This window comes from Falco naumanni, chromosome 5 (genome assembly GCF_017639655.2).
Source record: "Falco naumanni isolate bFalNau1 chromosome 5, bFalNau1.pat, whole genome shotgun sequence".
Taxonomy (NCBI): domain Eukaryota; kingdom Metazoa; phylum Chordata; class Aves; order Falconiformes; family Falconidae; genus Falco; species Falco naumanni.
In genome coordinates this window covers 17868339-17887859 of record NC_054058.1, presented here as the reverse complement: position 1 = coordinate 17887859, position 19521 = coordinate 17868339, and the positions used below count along the sequence as shown (strand labels likewise).

Here is a 19521-nt window from a genome sequence, read left to right as displayed (position 1 = left end):
ATGGTAAAGGAAACATCAGCCTGGACATTTTGCTTCTTTGACTTTTGTCACACTATCTCTTCTGCCCGCAAACCTTTATTCTCTTGCCACAGCCTCTTTGTTTGGTTTTTTTCTTCACCTTATATCATACCCTCTTCGAGGCTCTTGCTTGTATCCCTGAATGGTCCTTATTCTGCCTGTGGCCTCCCACTCCTTCCAGATTTAGCTCCATACCCTTTGCTCCATTTCCTCTCTGACACAGCTCTGCACTCACTCTCCTTTCCCCCGACTTTCTCTAGCTTTCTGTCATAACACCCCTCCTCTTCAGAGGGCTACCTACTCTCGTGTCATCATGTTTTGGGGTTGGGGTATTTTTTCCAAGTATTAAACTAAGCAAGCTTTCATTATTGCGATATTATGCTCTAGAAGTATTAAGTTATTCCTTTTCCAAAGGAACTTTGCATGCAAACACTGGCCACATGTACATTTCTTTTAACTATGGATGGAGGAAAATCATCTCTGATCCTGAATTATGTTTCTCATCTCATCTGCATTTACTTTTGTGTTAAGTGTTTCTGTGATAGAAGCAGCAGGTAGGAGTAAGATCCCTTGTTGCCAGTCATAGAATCATAGAATGGCTTGGGTTGGAAGGGACCTTAAAGATCGTCTGATTCCAACCCCCTGCCATGGGCAGGGACACCTCCCACTAGACCAGGTTGCTCAGAGCCCCATCCAGCCTGGCCTTAAACACCTCCAGGGATGGGGCAGCCACAGCTTCTCTGGGCAACATGTTCTAGTGCCTCACCACCCCCACAAGAAAGAATTTTTTCCCAATATCTAATCTAAATCGACCCTTTTGAGTTTAAAACCACTTCCCCTTGTCCTACCACTCCACTCCCTGACTGACTCCCTCCTCGTCTTTCCCACAGGCCCCCTTCAAGTACTGAAACTGCTTGTGGAGCCACAAGAGTTTCTCAACCTTTGGCTCACAACCAGTGGGTTATCTTTCCCACTCCTTGAGCCAGGTCTGAGGTGGCTGGCACGGATGAGACTGCTCCCTTCCTGTATGTGGCCCTTCATCAAGCTCATAACAGCTAGCTGCTCGTTACTGCTGCTCCTAAACTAGAAATATCCTATACGGTCCTTGTGTTTATTACTGAGCCAAAACATAAACGTGCTGGGAAACACACTGTAGGGATTTTAAGTAGTTCTTGAAGCAGGTCCACCAGCCTCTGCCATAAAGCAACACTGTGAGCTTTTCCCTCCTTTAGATCCAGTGTTTAAAACAGATCTCTCCATCTATTCACTCTGCTGGGGAATCTACATCAGCACAGCGGATGCTGGGATTCATCTGAGGTGAATTATTTTGATGATGATTTCCAGGTAATCGCAGCTTGAAAGCTGATGAGAATTTCCTTAAGAACAGCTTTGCCTGAACCACTTGTTTTCTGCTAATTGTTATTTATGCTTCAGGGATTGGGGGAGATGTAGAGGAATGAAACTGGGTTAATTAGCATTGATAATATACAACTGTGGGCTGGCTTCAGGGGCGGCCCGTTGGCCGATGTAGATAAGCTAATTGTCGCAGCACTCTCCAAACTAGCCGGCTGCAACAAGGTCTTTTACCACCTCATATCAACACACTCTTTGTGCCAGTCCCTCTGCTGCCTTCTCCTCATCTCACCTCATCCAGGGCCCACTCTCTCTTCTCTTGCTTCTTCCTCTCTCTGCTTCTTCCTCAGCTGCTCCCTCTTCACTGGCTCTCAACCTCTTCACAGAACCAGCCACAGCTGCCCCTTGTCTATACCAGCCAACCCACCGCCCCTGAAGCCAGCCCACAGCTGTATAATATCAATGCTAATTAACCTGCCTTCATTCCTCTACAGGGAGCATGACAATTATGTGGACTTGACATTTCAAACAACACAATTACCAAATAGGAAAGTTGCTTTTTTAAATTTTTTTTTAGAGGAAATAAATCAAGTCAGTGGCTGTGAGGATTCCTAATTCTGAGCAGAGTTTGTTGCTGATCTTTTGTAACTTCAAACTTGTTTTAGATTAATATTATATGTTATTTCAAAGAGTCCCTTATAACTAACTGTTCATACTCCCTCTGCTTTGTTATGGAGATCTCTTAAAAACACCTGGGTAAGTTTTCTATTTGATATACAGTAATTTGGCTGTACGTGTGTGTGCTTATACACAAAAAAACGTGATCTTTTCTTCTAAAGAAGCAGATCATACAAGCAACTCAAGGTTCGTTTCCCTTCTGTTCAGAAGAAAGGTTTCTAAGAACAAAAGTATGCTTTTTTCAATGACAGGCAAAGATCCAGGTCACGTCAGTCAATGGGATGATTCGCCCATGGGACACGTCTGCAGGAGTCCAGGCAATGAGCTTGAATAAGGTGTCTGCCTGTTTGACTATTAACTTTGTAGCCTCAGGGAGCCTCGGAGAGGTAGAGGTAGACAGTCAATGGGATTTTTATCCATGTATAAACTGACGAGGACAGCACTGATCCACTGGCATTTCCCGCAAGGCAGGAAAGATCCCTGTAGAAGTCTGGGGTAGCTCTGACAAGCCAGGGGCATAAGCGAGGCAAAGTCTTCAGGGAGATATCATTGCTTTGTTAGGGAAATTGATATGCAAAAGAGATATCTTAAGTGCTTATATGTTCCACTTTCATTGAAGACCTGAAAAAGCTCTTTATTTGCAAGAATGTGCCTGCTTTTCCCAGCTTTTTTTTTCAGCTGAAAGAATATGTTAACAAAGGCTTCTCAAGACCTTGGATGAACCCCTTTTAGGTTACTGTAAACTAGCAGAACACCTCTGCTATAAATTAATACAACACCACTGAATTCAATTAGCACCAACATGAATATGGCCCAAAGGATCTGGCATCTCATTATATGTAAAACCTCTGTCAGCAAAACCTAATTGTATTGAATTATGTTGTCTTAAAATACAGATGACATTAATTCTGGATGTGGTCAAGTAGGTCTCTTCAAACTTGTTATAGAATAAATTGTTTGATTTTATTAATCATGTTCTTTTTGCTTCCTAAAGCAATGGGCTCTCGTGGTTTGTTGTGGAAAGCTGTGGACACATTCACATACCATTCTGCTAACATGTCATGAGGAGCTGAAGGAAACACATAACATTTTACTGAAGCTATGTACGCATTTTATCACAAATGGAGATATAATGTATTTGAGGCAAACAGTCACCTTTATAAAAAGGTTGTGGACAAGGGCTGTGTTTTCTTTACTATGTTTCCATTATCTAGAGGAAAATGTTGGAGTATGTTTCCCTTGCAAGCACTATGGCCCAGCATCCCCAGTGTGATACTGCCAATATAAATCAGTTCTAAAATATCTAGTGAAACCACAGCGCTACTTATTAAAATCTCTCCAGAGCAATGATTCTCCCATAAAATTTGTTTAAAAACAAAAGTTAATTCAGCACATTTACTAGTTTATATCCTCGAGCAGTATCTTTTGAAAGCCTAATTTAAAATCAAAATATGTTATGTAAGTTCTCTGATATAAATTCCATGATGGCATGTGAAGAGCTCTTTAGTTTCTTTGGAAATAAATCCTTTCAAAGGCAAAACTAAGACAGTACTAAAAAAAATTCTGAAAACAAAACTGTAAATCAAATTCTTCATTGCCGTGCAAACATCCCAGTCATTTCCACATTGGTTTTTTACTGCTCTGTTTTTTCTCCACCAGAACTGACCTCTGTGTGGAATTGTGGGGAAAGATTATCAGGTTTTCAAATTATCAAAAAATTGTGAGGCAGAAGTTCTCTGACTCTTACAAATTAGCAATGTGCTGTTGCTGTTTTGGCAGGACAGCTTAGAGTACTGGCTTGTACAAAGCCATGGAGTTCAGAGAGGCTTCCAAATGTAATCCTTCAAGAGAAGAGAGATTTTTAGAAAAGTCTTAATCCATTTACTATATAGTTATTATTAATTATTCACTATTTATAGCATCTGTCTGCTGCTAGACACTACCCATGCAAACATTACAGGCATTCCCAGCAGGAGCTGTTTATTTCTCTAATATAATAAGCCACATTCTGAAAAGACTGTAAATGAAAAACTATAAACAAGCAGTCAGTTTATATATATATATATATATATATATATATATATATTTAGTAGTTTTTATTTGGTGTAATTTACATTCATCACATGCAAGATGCCTTCTTTTGTCTTCATTGAAAATAGATATTTTCATCCCATGAATTACTACATAACAATGCAGCACTCAGCTCACATGTTACCATGTTGCATATTTCACTGCCCAGTGCATCCATTCCCATGTATGTATGTTCGTCTGTCTATATATGTGGTTATACATCCTTTGGATAAAAGGTATAATGAAGTAATGAGCAGTGACAGCTAGCACTACCTCCAAGAGTGTCTCATAGCTAGTCCCATGACATTTCTTAACTCTCCATTTAATTTACTTCAGGGTTTTCTGGCTGTACCAGCTCACATCCATAAATATCACTTAAATGTCCAGTAAAATATTTAACCGTGTAACTAAGGAACTAATGCAGCTTAGTGTAAATGACATGGTCCAGAACCACCACCCTTCCATATCACAGTTACAGATGCCCCAAAGCAGCGTATTCCTTGAAAAGCAGAAAGTTAGCGGTTCGTATTTAATGGTTATATGCAGTTTTATTGTACTGGCTGGATAAGGCCCTTACTCTCTCAGCAGTCAGCTATGACCATTAGACTTATCCATTAGAGGCAGGAACATGAGGTTCTAAGAGGCTCCGAGTACTACAGAATTTCATGGTCGAATCGTTTAGGTTTGGGCCATCTACTCCAGGTGTCACCACATCATCTGGGATCAGAGGGCTCGGATTTGCCAGTTATTCTGCGTGAGAGGCAACATCTATCTTCCATCAATGGCATAATCTTAATTTAACCCTCACTCTGCAGCCAGCAGAGATATCAATCAATTGTAGGCAAGGGAACCCAGAAGCACAAAGACAGAGATATAACAGAATTCCATTTCACAGATCAGAAGAAAAAGCTCCTTCAGCTAGCACTATGGACCTCTGAGCCAGCTCCAGCTTTCTCAGAAGACAAGACAAAACTCTGTTGTACTACTCCAAGGCTGAAGCCAGCCGGAGGCCTTCTGGGTCCTGCTATACAAGAGGAATAAGGACAGTTTGGGCAAGGAGATGGAATGAAGAGCCCTTGATACCCTCAATACCTGGCTTTGCTGCTCCAGATTCCACCAGAAGAAAAGGAGAAGAGAAATGCCAGCTATCGTTTGTTCCAGCAATAGGACTACATACCCTCTCTTAATTGCGGGGTGTTTGCTGCCTCCAGCGCTTTGCCACCAGAGGCAGCTTTACCTGTTTCTACAGCCAACACTACACCCACTGCTAAATAAAATGCATTACACTGCACTAAATAAAATGGGACACCCACTACACTAAATAAAATGGGAAAAATGTCACAGCCCACCTATGAGAACATCCATGTGTCTAGACCACACCTATCCCAAAATAAGGTTGCCTTGGCCATCCTGTGCTTTTAGAACAGTCTCTAGACCATGCTTGGGGCATCCTACCTCCAAGCTGTGCCTGGTTAGTGGGTGGGAGGGTGCCACCTGACACAAGGCAAAGTCCCACCATGGAAGAATTGGAGAAACAGCATTGCAGTGGAAGGCATTTTTGAAAAAATCAGGTATTAGACATTTCAAGATATCATTTAGGGAGGAAATCCCTACTCCACAAGACTTAAAATCCAAATGTTGTACGGAAATCTGCGAAGAGACTGAGCAGAGGGAAGATGGCACTGACACCAAGGAAAGTGCAGAGCCGGGACTGCTCACTGAGGAGCAGGTTAGCAGACCTTGCTCTGAGACTCTTGAGTTTGGGAACATTTGGGACATGGAGACAGTTCTGCTGTTTTGAATGTAGTCTTCTTGCTATGGGTAGACCTATGGGGAAAAAGAGGAAGAATGCAAGAAGAAGATGCTAAGGAGTCCAAACCCTCATTTACCTTTTTCCCCAATGCCTGGTGATAACGAAGCACAGCACTGAAGCTTCCCATCAGCTCTTCCACCCCAGCTGCAGGGAGCCACCTTGGTGCTGTGCAGCAGGTTAGGAGCTTGTTGGAAGTCCTCCTACAACGCTTTCATCCATCAGTGAACTCAGATGCCTCCACCTGATGACTGATCATAAGAGTTTGGCAAGGAGTAGGAAGAAGAGCATCCGCATCACCACCAGCTACAGGACACAGAGTTCATGCCTCTGCTCAGCCTGTTCAGAAGCTGGTCTGGCCCGTAAGCTCAGAAGTGAGAATCACCATAGAGAGATGAATCAGCAGCCAGTTTTTCCACAGCAAAAAAAAATCATTAGGGAAATAGCCAGTGAGACAGAGGGGAAAAATGCCCAAGAGAATGGACTCTCCAGTTAATTAGCAACACAGCTAGAGACCTAATGCAACCATATTCAACCTACCTAACTGATTTACAGCCTTCCCATAAATTATGGCATGGGAAGGCAAAGAAACAATCCCAAAGTGGTCTCTTCCCAGAGCCTTAGAAGAAACTCTTGCTCCAGGAACGGGCATATAACGAACAAACTTCACTATACAATTTACTAATACTGGATGAGGGGCACTAGTTACATGTATTTTAATGATGAAGGCTATTTTTGTCCTGCTGCTTTTGCATGAAACAGGAAAAAAAAAGCTGGTTCAGGGTAACAGATGCCCTTAGTTTGCAGTTTCTTCTCTTTCATGTTTGATGGATCTACTGCCAGTTCAGCTGGGGAAGAGTTCATCCATGCTATCCGAATATGGCTTATCAGCTTTGTGCCTTTGTGGAAGCCTTGTGCTGAGTGCATGACATCTCTGGATGCCTGCAAAGTCATCGTATCTTTAAGCTAAGATTAGATTTTCAAACAAAACTTATTACGAAGCAGGATTTTCTGAAAGAGCTGGACACAGCTATAATGTGGAAATTTCAGATTCATGTCTAAGCACATTATTTAATCTTTTTTTAGATAGGCATAATTGTAAAGTGATATTTGCCACTGTAAAGTGATATCAGTAACTTTCGAGGGCAGAGGGGAAACAAAACAGCAAGAAGGGAAACGCTTGATGGGATGTAATAAAACTGGACCCAAACCTGCCATCAGTTCATTTTTTGCCTGAAAAGGCTGTGTTCACAGCGCTCAGACACTATGTTCCTTAAAAAATGGGTTAGGAGACGTTTTGGGAGATTTTCCCAGCTATTACTTAAATCTCAGACTTAAATGTGCATGTGGCAACCAAACAAGTATTTAAAAGGGCAAAGGGGAACATTTTTAGTAGCTGTCACTCTCCAGAGCATATTCATACACTGTAACTTAGGGCAGCGGATGCTGTGCTCAAAATCATGTCTCATAATATTTAATCAGGAGAAGGGAGTAGTTCTGGTGCTTCTGATCTTCACACCCTGGTGGTCAATGCCCAGCAGGCTTCCTTGAACATAATCTCAAGTGTAAGAGAGGAGGAAAGCATCCCCTCCTGTGAGGGGGAAGCTCTTTCGGTATCAAACAGGCGGAGATGGAAAGAATGGATTTCATGAGCACTTTGCTTCGAATGTACGACTATGGGTAAAACGGTCAATAACTTTTGTTTACTCACACAGGTTGTGCCAAGACTATTTGTGTGTGTTTGACGGGACCCCTTCCTATCTCAGCTACAAAACATCCAGCCTCTGCCTGGTACCCAGTTAAGGCAGAGGAAACCTCCAGCAGGTTAGTGGGGAACAACAAGTGAGGCTGAGAGGTCACAGGGGTCTCTGACAGTACCAGCACTGGCAGCAGTTTCTATTCCACCTGACCAGCTGGATGAAGGCCCCTCCTGGCTCCCACCTGCCCTCAAAGATGATTGTGATCCATTTTGCCAAACGAGCTGCTAATCCACACACTAACTTCGTGTCACGCCGCCCCAGTCACTGCCAGCAGAGATGGAGCGAGGAGCACAGGCAGCTGAGGGGCCTTGGCAGGGTGAGCTGGGGCTGAGTGAAGGCAGCCGCAGGGGTGGGTTGTGCTCTAAGGTGGCAAGTAAATGACAGTGGCATTTCTTGCTGTTGCTGTGTCCCCATTTATAAAGCTGTGGATTTCAATAGCTTCAGAGGACAACATGCAACTGGGCATGTGACATGAGTAGATCTGTGTCAGAAGGAAAATAATACCATTCAAGGATTTTATGAAAAACCAGGGGGGGTTCCATGCAGTCCCCAGACGGTTCTTTCTTTTTTGAGATGCAGCTAGCAGACATACTGGGGAACATCAACCTTGTTTCTAGCCCCAGCACGGAACAAATACTTCATAGGAACTAAAAGGGAGAAAGGAGGCCGAAAAGGATGAGGAAAAGGATAAGGAAAAGGAAAAAAGGAAAAGAGAACAGAGTTTTTGTGCATGTGTGTTAAATCGGTTATTTCCAATAGTTACACCCAAGTGAGATGCCCTTCTGGAGTCTGCCATCAAACAAGTGAGCCAGCCCCCCAAGATCAGTCTCTGCTACCCCGTTTGCAGCAGGGTAATGTCCCAAGTTCTCCAAGCCCATCCCATGAAGCGCCACAGCTGGCACCAACAACGCTGATGCTGCAGATACACACCCAAGTGACTTTATGCGTGTGTGCTCAGAGCCTAGTTAGAATCTAAAGGTAATTAGCTTAGGTCCTGATTTTTCAGGCTGGAGCTGGTCATCTGCCTAAAGTTAATCACAGACACAAATATTTAGCTAATTGCCTAATATGACTGGGGCTCTGAGTCTGTCTCTTTCCTGACTACTGGATATCTGGTATTAGAAAAGGATAGTGCTAGAAAAGTTTCCAGGAATCACTCATCTATTTAAAGTTGAGCACGTGCATGTGTTCAACAGGGCGGATATCTTCAACCTAAGGATTACACTGCCTGTCAAATGCACCTTCTCAATTTTTCCAAGCCTGAATACACTTAAAACCTTCCTGATTACAGCAGGCCTGTCAGGGGTTTCTTTTTTTCTCTAGTTTACAGAGAGAAGCAAGGTATTTTGTTCTGTATAAATTTCATACCATATCGGTCATTCACTTGAGTGATACACAGAAAAGCTTAGAAACCTCCCTAAAGTACACATACATTGCCTTGGACATGGGAGAGCTGATGTGACACAACGAAATCTCTGCACTTTGCTTCATTAAAATCTAAATTTAGATATTTTCATGCAGTTGATGCACTGTTTATTCTTCCTACTACAAACCCTAAGACTTCGGAAAAAAAAGCTGCAATTTCCAAGAATGCAAGTTTCCATTAAGCAGAAGAGCCAAAACTGTAAACCTCGACCTGTGGGAAAAAGAAGGCGCTTCTGCGATTTCACTGTGTGTTTTTTGCTGCTGTGTGTGCATGGTCTCCCCTGTACCCATTCCATAGGCAGGCACCCATCCGCCAATGCCCGTTACACCAGCCGAGCACTGCAACAGACCTGACCCCGTGCCCCACAAGCGCCGTGGGCCATACAGAGGAAGGGTTTTTTCTTCTCTTTCAGAACCAGGTAATTAAGCTTGTGAAAAGCAGCAGAGGCCATGAGATTCTGGCAGTGGTCCTGCAAACACTAAGGTACATGCTTCGCTTTCTGCCTGCACGCCGTCTCGCCGAGACGGGAATTAAGACAAAAAGGCCCAGGGCTCGGCTTGCTTGAGAAAGCAAGGCAGCGCCCGCCCGCACCCGGGGCACCGCAGGCAGAGCCCGCCGCCCGCAGCCGGGGCACCGCAGGCAGAGCCCGCCGCCCGCACCAGGGACACCGCGGGCAGAGCCCGCTGCCCGCACCCGGGACACCGCGGGCAGAACCAGCCGCCCGCAGCCGCAGCCGCCTCAGCACCTCGCCGCCCCCTCGGCTCGCTGGCCCCAGCCTGCAGCCCCGCCGGCCGCCCTGCCGCGCCCCGCCAGGCAGCGTGCGTGTGCCGGTGCCTGTGCCTGTGCCCGCACCGCCCCGGCCCCGTCGGGCTGCCCTGCCCGCCGCCCCCGCCGCCCAGCCCCGCAGCGGCCCCCGCCGAGCCCCGGCCCGCCCCGCGCTGCGGTAAGCGGCGGCGGGCTGGGGGCGGGGGGCGGCGGGGCGCGGGCCGGCCGAGCCCCGGGCCGGGGCGGGGGGTCCCTGGGAGCGGCGGGGGCTCAGGCGGCCCCGGCCCTCCCCCGGTGGGACGGGCCAGCCGGCGGGGAGCTGCGGGAAGCGGGCTTTCCGTAGGTTTGTTCTGTCACCCGTTTGGGGACAAAGTTTGGGAATAAAGGGAGGGTTTCCCCGCCTAACCCCGGGAAGGAGGCAGGAGGGAAGGCGGGAGGGAGGGGAGGGAGGGGAGGGGAGGGAGGGAGGGGAGGGAGGGGAGCGAAGGAAGGGAGGGGAGCCGCCACGGGGGAGCGCGGCCGCCTGCGCCGCGGAGCCCCGGCCCCCGCCCGGCTCCTCCGTGCGATGCTGCGCGGCACTGCACGGGGCTCGCTGCGGGGCGCCCGCCCGCACCGCGGGGCCGCAGCCCTGAGCAATGAGCCCCCCCCGGCCTCTCCACGGACTAGCCCGGGTCCCAGCCAGAGGAGTCTGATGCTGCAGGTCCTGAAGGATGCGAATAACTTAGCGCTCCGCGTTGCGGTACCCGCCTGGGCACTGCTGCCTCCTGGAGAAACAGCCTGAGGAACTGACCTGTTGTACGTCACGTTACTTTACACCAAGTTTGCAAGAGGGTTCTGCAGCCTCCCTTCCTGCAAGGAGCGTTGAAATAGCACCTGCTGTTTCTGTCACAAGCTGATACCAGTTGCTCGTATAAAAATGATGGTCTGAAAGAGGGAGGGCACTGCAGAATAAGTAGTCATACAGCGACATTGAATGCCATGGTTATTGGTCGGGGGTGCCTATCTCTAGCGCGTAGGTGACAAATCTGACCAGGTTCTCTCTTTTTGCAGGATAGAGTGAGTCCTGTGGAGACAGGAGCACCCCACATTTCGCCTCTTGCTGAGTGGACTATGGTGGCAGGAAGATGTTGGCTCGAAAGAGTATCATCCCTGAAGAGTATGTGTTGGCACGAATCGCTGCCGAGAACCTGCGCAAGCCGCGCATCCGAGACCGGCCACGCAAAGCCCGCTTCATCGCCAAGAATGGGGCATGCAACCTGGCACACAAGAACATCCGTGAGCAGGGGCGATTCCTGCAAGACATTTTCACCACCTTGGTGGACCTGAAGTGGCGTCACACGCTGGTCATCTTTACTATGTCCTTCCTGTGCAGCTGGCTGCTCTTTGCCATGATGTGGTGGCTGGTGGCTTTTGCCCACGGTGACATGGACCCAAGCACAGAAAGCACTACCAACAGCACAAAGTGGACACCATGTGTGACATGTGTCAGGTAAAGTACGGTCGGTGGGATGATGGAAGGGTGGGGAACAGAGCTGCCTGTTTTGCTGCCGATGCCTAAAATGCAGCTTTTGATTTACGTGAACCTTTGTGTTTGGTTGAGACAGTTGAAAAGTGCAGTGTTTTCCTCTAGATTACATAAATTCAGCAGGCCTTCTGGGCTTGGAAAATACTGTACTGTAGATTTCTTTGATTCCTTACAGGATCTGAAAGAGGGAGACCTGCTGCTTTTCATGTGTCTCCACACTCTGTGGGTAACATACCTTGCCTGTCGAGATAAGAGCCTGCTACAAGCGTGGGTATGTGTTATATGTATTGTAACTGTCTACGGCAGTGGGAGCATCCTCAGCGTGGTGCGAGCCACTCGCCACACCAGCGAAAGGTGGCCGCCCCAGGAGCGGTGCCTAGGAGGCAGGGCATCGGCCATGGGCGTCAGGCAGGGCTACCAAGAAGAGTGCTGCTTAGGGCAAAACTAGATGTCTTTCAAGATGACTCTCGTGAGACAGCTAAATGTGGGGTGCTTCAAAACACCTTGATGAAGCCATACGCCAGCAGATTGACAGAAGAACAGTTTTCACAGTGTGCATGATGTGTCAGACAGTGAAAGCTTAAGGGGCTACTAGATTAAAGTCACCTGTTAAAATATTTCAATCTCCATCCCCAAAGCCACGACAATTTTTAAGGCACTGATAAACTGACACATACATACATGGAACAGAACAGTTTGTTAACTGAGAGTGGGGTAAGCAGTAAGATTGCTTTGCCATCTCATCAGTAAAATACCTTTTTATAGCACTAGGTTTTTAAGCAGAAAAATCCTGATTTGGTACCACCAGACCACCCCAGATCAACTGCCTTTACCTACTGCAGCGCTGTGAGGGACTGGGGCAGGGGGCGAGGGGGGCGCAGAGTGGAGCTGCAGGGTCCGCTGAGACATCAGAGTATCCATTTCCCTTTCCTCCTTTCTCCTGCACATAGCTTTGAGACATCTCACCAGGTTTGATGGAACATTGTGTCTGGCTCATGAGGGAGCAGAGGTTTCATTCTCCCTTTGTTTTGACACGTTTTTGCTAAATGAGGATTGTCTGGGCTAAAGTAAATGGGGATTTTTCCAAGCTAACCTTCATTAGGCTGGGGGGGGCTGGGGCAGAAGGTTGCTGTTATTTTGTTTCCAATAACTGGCCACAAGCGATCGCCTCTGAAATGAGACATCATGACCCAGCTTGCACCCACTGGGGTGTCACCTCCAGCATTTCTGGGATTTGTGGGGTTTGTCCAACCCGAATTAGTGGAGCTACACCCTGCCAACATTTCAGGGGCAGCCAGGGCAGCATCCCTTTGTTTGACTGGTGGCCCCCTTGGCTTGGCCCACCCCAGGGGGCTCCCCATGGGGTTTCTGGGCTACCCCACAGAGCCTGAGCTGGTCACTGAGGGCTTCGTGCCACTGGGATGAGGTGGAACCACAGCCACGGCTCTGCCCTTCGCTCCCTCCCCATAGCCCCAGCTGTGGCAGCCCCACGCCGGCAGCTCTTCCAGGATGGCTCCTCACCTCTGCTGCAAGGACAGCCTGAAGGAGTGTGGAAGAGCACAGAGCAAATGAATCAAAGCAACTTTCTGGTTTAGCTCATGACAAAGAACACACATCGCTCCCTCGTGCAAGTACCTGAGATGCTTCAGCCAACAGCTGCTCAAGTGTCCATGTCCAAGCCATGGAAAATCTTTTCCCTTAATAGTGAAATACTTCATCCCATTAAATCTTGCTACCACGTTGGACAAAGTCATGAAATAGTAATATGATTGCTGACATTTTTAAGAACGGTGAGTTGTTGGATGTAAAATATATTTAATATTGCAATTCCCCAAATAATGATAAAGAATTTTTAACCTTCTTTCCTGGAATTTAGGCTCACAGATATTTCAGGAGAGCTTTCTTGGGTAGGTGCTATTACAGTATTACAGGAAACCAGGTTTTAGAAATTTTAACCAGTGCCTAGAGCTTGCACAGCACTTTAATTTTTCAAAGTACTACAGAAATTCCTAAGTCTCACAGCTCTTTGCTGCAGAAAGCAAACATTATCCAGAGAGGGAAACTCTTACGCAGCTCTAAGGGGAAGGACCTGGGAATAGTGTGATTTGGAGTTCCTGGCTCCCTCTTCACATGATCAAAATGCTGTACAAACTTGCTGTTTCAGTTACTTCCACTGTAAGAAGGTGAATTCTTGTTTTTGTTTTTTTTTTAAGGAGTACTGTTAAGGGAAATCAGAATATTTATTCCATAGAGCTTTAAGTTGAATTAAGCTTCATTCTGCATGTAACTAAATATTCACAAACATAAGAAATCTTTCCATGGATTCTATTAATTAACTTCTTTGTCCCTGATTTCTTCAGAGTGAAATGCAAAAATAAAGCACTTAATACAAGGGAATCTGCCAAAGATTAAAAAAATAGAAAAGGCAAAAGAAAAACAAAGTTCTTTCAAAGAGATCTCTGAAGAGACTGGCTGATTTTCTGAAAGATTAATTTTCTCATTCTAGTAAAAAATTATTGTTGATATTGCCTATGCTATTTTAATGTCTCCTCATGACCCCAGTTTCACTGAAAATACAGTTAGGGGAAAAAAAGAAAAAAATATTTAAAAGGAGATTAATTGAAAAGCAAACTAAACCAAATGAATGGTTTAGAACCATCTTTATGGGCAGAAAATATTTTCCATAAGTAAAGCCACGTTGAGTATCGCGATGCTTCAGATGTTGGTGGATTGCACTGTGTTAAAAGAGTGACTGTGATATTAGTTCATATGACACCCAATGTGCTGCAAATCTACCAGACAAACCCCAAGGTACTGGCTTTAGACGTAAGAGACTTTGGTGAAGAACGTATCAAAGGAAATTAAAGACCCTGGTATATGCAAGGGGTATGGCACTGTGGACTGCTATAAATAGCGTATTTTGGAGAGTTTGTGCACAGCATCCTCTGATGTCCAGCACTATAGCATTTCAGGGATGTTTAACTTAACCCACACTTCTACAACCCACTTCTGCGTTGAAATTTTCCAGTTAGCTCACGCATCAGTAAGCTAAACTCAAACCCTGGGTCACAGCGTTGTCCTCCAGCTAGGATGTGCACAGGGGACATGGGGGTTTGGGAAGTGTCACGAATCTGGGAGTGTTCCCTTTCCACTAAAGGAGGTCATGACTCAGGCAGTATGAGTAAAATGCTGCAATTTTCCCTGTTTCCTTTCCCTGCACAGGCTGGTGGAAGAATCTCAAGTGTGCCAGCTGGTTGCTCACTATAGCCAAAACCACCACTCTCCACCAAGAGCTTCATGGGATGAAGAAGGTGGAAAGCCCAGGTGTTACAGCACTATTGACTAACAGAGTGGGCAGCATGTGTTCCTGAACAGAGGATCTAGTGAGCTTCTCAGGGTCACCTAGTGTTACAGATGGTCTTTTAGGAGCTCAGGCTCTGAGGTCTTCCCTGTCACCACCAGATATTGCAACGACTGTACAAAACCAGGGTCACCAAACATGCAATGCTTTTGCTGGTGTTAACACAAGGCTTAAGTGTACCAGGACTGTACAGATAAGTCCTTAAGTTTGTTTCTAGAAAGTATATGTTAATAGCTTCACATTGTGTTCGATGTCCTTAGAGTTAACTTTGTGCAATCTTCTTCTCCAGGTCTTTCACCTCCGCTTTCCTCTTCTCCATTGAAGTTCAGGTGACCATTGGTTTTGGGGGCAGGATGATGACAGAAGAGTGTCCCTTGGCCATTACCGTCTTGATCCTGCAGAACATTGTGGGTCTGATCATCAATGCTGTCATGCTGGGCTGCATATTCATGAAAACTGCACAAGCTCACCGGCGGGCTGAGACCTTGATTTTCAGCCGGCAGGCGGTCATTGCAGTTCGAAATGGCAAACTTTGCTTCATGTTTCGAGTGGGAGACCTGAGGAAGAGCATGATCATTAGTGCCTCGGTCAGAATCCAGGTTGTGAGGAAGACTACAACCCCCGAAGGAGAAGTCATACCCATTCACCAAGTAGATATCCCTGTAGATAACCCCATTGAAAGCAACAATATTTTCCTTGTGGCTCCCTTAATCATTTGTCATGTCATAGACAAGCGGAGTCCTCTTTACGATATCTCCGCTACTGACCTGGCGCTCCAGGACCTGGAGCTCATCGTGATACTTGAAGGAGTCGTAGAAACCACTGGCATCACGACACAGGCAAGAACCTCCTACATAGCAGAGGAGATCCTGTGGGGTCACCGCTTTGTGCCCATTGTCACGGAAGAGGAAGGCGTGTACGCAGTCGACTACTCCAAATTTGGCAACACTGTCAAAGTGGCAGCGCCGCGTTGCAGCGCTCGAGAGCTAGATGAGAAGCCATCTATTCTCATCCAGACCCTGCAGAAGAGTGAGCTGTCCCACCAAAACTCCCTGAGGAAACGCAACTCCATGAGGAGAAACAACTCCATTCGGAGGAGCAACTCCATGCGAAGAACCAATCCCTCCCTCATCGTGCCCAAAGTGCAGTTCATCACGCCTGAGGGGAGCCAGAGTGCCTCAGAAACATGATACACGGCTTTGTGCAAGGTTGGTGGGCTTCAGAAGGAGGAGGCACCCATGGTGTTTTGTTTAAGTTTTCTCTTACTTAAGAACATGAGAAGATGACACAGGAAAGAACCGTGCAAGAACTATTTATTCTACTGCTTACTGAAAGCACCACCTAATGGCATTAGGAAACACTTTAGCACTTAGTGTATGAATTAATAAGAAATGTCACGTACACTAAAGAAAACACCGTTCACTCATGTAATATAATGTGTATTTATACTTGTTTTAATGGCATGCTGATTTTTTTTAATTGTATTGTTCCTATCAAGGCTCTCTTTCTTATCTTCTGCTGGCTGTCACAAAATTCAGGGGTTAACCACCTGCAGGCAGAAGTGAGTGCATTTTCAAAACTGATGCATACAACAGATCCCACAGATTTTGCACGGGATATTTGGATATCAATCTTTTTGGGATGAATTCCTTGTTCTCTTGAAGGGAGTAGCTAAATTCCTCAACAATTTCACTGCAGAAGAGCCAGTATTTTACCTTCACTTTTCCAGACCTTTTCTTTCCATTGGTTTAAGGCAAAGGCATTTTGAGAGCAGATTCAGGTCAGATGAAGTGGCCTGACCATCCTGTAGGAAAACTAGTGCTGCTCTGAGCACCAGCAGCAGAAAAGCCAGTGGAACAGCACGGCCTCTTGCAGAGCACTGCTCTTCTCAGGGCGAGATACTCTGCGGCAGGACAGCACGCATCTGCCATGCAGCTGTAGCCCAAGCCGAGAAGCTCAAGCCCTCCTGGCTGCCACCTGGGCATCCATTCCACTGAAATTATTCAAGGTAGAAAAAGCACACACCTCTTTGCTATCCTCTTCCTATCGGTGGAAGACCAAATCCCGTGGTTTTTTTGTCTTACAGGTTCATACACTGAAGGCAACAAGTGCGCTTCCCTCACTTATGGTACTTTTCATAGGACTAAGGCCATTGGCTTCAGCAGAAGGTTACTTTTTGCCAGTGGGAATTCATGAATGAGAATGAGAGGGAACCATGCCAATAATACTAAAGATAGTATTTTCAAAACTATCTGAATAATTTTCAGGGGGACTTGGGTCCTGCTGCTGAATTACTATTTTTCAGCAGTGCCTCACCTTTGTTTTTATATAGTATGGCATTGAGAATTGGTGGTAAGAAGCTTTTCTCTTCAAGTTAAAATGGGCGTTTGTTACCTACAGCCTTCCCAAAAATGTCATCACAAGCTTTTCTACAAGAATAAATTAATGACAACTAATTTGGTGGTCACATTTGGTAATGCTAAATTGATGCATGCTTTTTCCCTCTGTGAATAAGAAGTCTAATAATGGAGAAACTTCTGTTCAAATTTCTTGCAGAAGTTGTCTTAGTATGTCTGTGGCTCAAGAGAAGTACTGTCCTTGTACTGACTCTCTGAGCCACTCAACCACTTAAATACTTCTGCGATTTTAAAAATTCGTTTATTCCTATCAGGTAAAATAGTCAAAAGCAATGCTGGATCCTCGTTCTCCTTGGAAGTCAGGCCATCAGCACTTACATGGATGGTTTGCAGGCTTTGTGCAGTGCTGGGTGGTGGCATGGAGGGGCATTGCTCTGTAGCGTAGGCTCTCTACCTTTGGAGCAGGTGCTCTCCAGAACATAAACACTGACAAAATACTTCATCTGAAGCAGTAACAGAAACAGTTTCTACTAAAAGCACTCATTCCCTGGCCTGACCATTACTGTTCTGGAAGGATGGATGGTGAACATCTGGAGATATTAATCTGTCTATTGTGTGTCCAAACAATGAACATCTGTAGCTTCCAAGAAGAGTCAGAGAGAAGCATATACAGTTTGTCTCTGGCCTCTGTTTCCAGGGCTGTGAATTTCTCTGAGGCTGTCTGTTTGATATATGGGTAAGTCAGATGCTGTACAAAAGTATTTTCTACAAAATAAAAATTGACAATAATGATTTCGTCTCTGATTTTTCCCTGTTTCTTTCCCTTTTTCCTTTTGTATTCTCCATTCGTTCCTCTATACTCTTAGTCCTTCTTGTATGCCAGTCCTCTTGAGTAATAATTTTGTATTCTGTCAATACTCTCTCAGTATTTCAGCTGAGATTCTTTTTACCCACAACCATTTTCTCATTTTCTCCTTAAGTACATTCTTCCTTCCAGTTTATATTTTGCCTTCATCCCTCTCTCTGCTTTACAGCCCAGGTACTCTCTTTCCTGTAAGACCATTTAGAGGGATATTGGTATTTTGAGATAACACTAAGACATCTTGGTTATATGGAAGGATGCTGAATGGATACACAAGGCAGACCCTTGGTGTCATGAATGTCATGTTCATATGTGCTGTGCTCCTGCTCCTTGCAGAAAACCCCTTAGTGCAAAGCCCCTTTCTTGAGCAGGTTTCGCAGTCCTGGAAGAGGCTGGTGGCAGAAGCAGCCCGGGTAAAGCCACCCGGCTAGCCTTGGTGAGTGGCAGAGAGCTTTTGGGGCTGGGAACAGCGCTCCTCATCGAAGGACGGGTTTCAGACCCAGCTTTGCAGCATCATGCCTGCTGAGAGGGGCTAAGGTGTCAGCACCATAGTTCAGTATGTTTAATTATTTATTCTCCCTGGCAACTTTATCAGATGAAAGGGGCTTTTTTTAAATTTGAAGTTTTCTGTGTTTAAAGTGCCTGCCACCTTAAGAATGACAGCTGAGTTTTCTACCAAATATTGCTGACAGTTCATGCTGGCATTTAACCGTCCATCTCTCACATTGGTAATAGGTTAAAATATTAGAAGCAATAATGTGTAAGCACCATCTGACTGCTGTCTCTTCACACTTATTTGTACCCCTACTATTCCCGTCCCCCTGTAACATGGTGTAACTGGAACTACATTATCCGACATAACTTATTCTGTGCATTTAATATGCTTTGGCTCTTTGAACAGCCTACCAGGCAGATGTTGCTGAGGAGCAAAATTATTTCCTAAAAATAGGAAGGTGGTTATAAAATCTTTTCAGGGGAGCAATAATATCTGGGACTACACTGTATTTTCTCTTTCTAGTCTTAACTTGAAGGACTTCTCTATTTTAAACAAAACAATGGCAGTGAGACCCTTTGTCCTCTCTTTGGACACCCAGAAGACTCAGTTACGGTGGTGGGGACATAGAGAGCAAACCAACGCAGACAGTGCATACATACAAGGGATATAAAGCTTAATGCTCCAGCACCAAAGCCAAGCTCTGAGTAATAGGATTTGGAGGAAACGTCCCCAGTTGGCAGGTTATTCTGTAGCTGTCACCTTCAGGATTTCTTGTGCTCTCTTTTGAAACATCTAGTGTGAGCCAGGGACAGAGGCAGGACCCTGGCACAGGCGCACCCTGAGCAGGACGGGTAGGTCAGGTCTCTGCAAGAGGCCTGGCAGACCACAAACACGAGGGCTTTTTTTTCTCTGCTGCCCAAGGCAATGCCCTCAAACCCCACAGCAAAGCCAGCCACTGGAGATCCCCAGCTGCAGCCAAGCCTTGCCGGGATGTGCAACCTGCGGTCATGGAGTGCTGACCAGAGCCCAAAAACTCTGGC

General features: G+C 45.9%; 1 protein-coding gene across 4 annotated transcripts; it reads left to right on the top strand.

Moving 5' to 3' along the window:
- The first annotated feature begins 10196 nt into the window (after positions 1 to 10196).
- Positions 10197 to 17915, top strand: KCNJ8 (potassium inwardly rectifying channel subfamily J member 8). 4 transcript variants are annotated; one of them, XM_040596258.1, is made up of 3 exons: positions 10197 to 10219; positions 10931 to 11369; positions 15056 to 17915. In XM_040596258.1, the coding sequence occupies exons 2-3, from the start codon at positions 11005 to 11007 to the stop codon at positions 15954 to 15956; spliced, it is 1266 nt and encodes a 421-aa protein (XP_040452192.1). In that variant the 5' UTR covers positions 10197 to 10219; positions 10931 to 11004; the 3' UTR covers positions 15957 to 17915. The 4 variants fall into 4 exon arrangements, with proteins under 4 accessions (XP_040452192.1, XP_040452191.1, XP_040452190.1 ...); XM_040596257.1 differs by lacking the exon at positions 10197 to 10219 and adding an exon at positions 10391 to 10580; XM_040596256.1 differs by lacking the exon at positions 10197 to 10219 and adding an exon at positions 10391 to 10675 and having other exon boundaries at positions 10936 to 11369.
- The last annotated feature ends 1606 nt before the right edge of the window (positions 17916 to 19521 follow it).

Coding starts and splice junctions, on each gene's coding strand:
- KCNJ8 (XM_040596258.1), top strand. CDS start 11,005: ATGTTGGCTCGAAAGAGTATCATCCCTGAAGAGTATGTGTTGGCACGA. Junction 11,370..15,055: donor CCATGTGTGACATGTGTCAG/GTAAAGTACGGT, acceptor CTTCTTCTCCAG/GTCTTTCACCTCCGCTTTCC.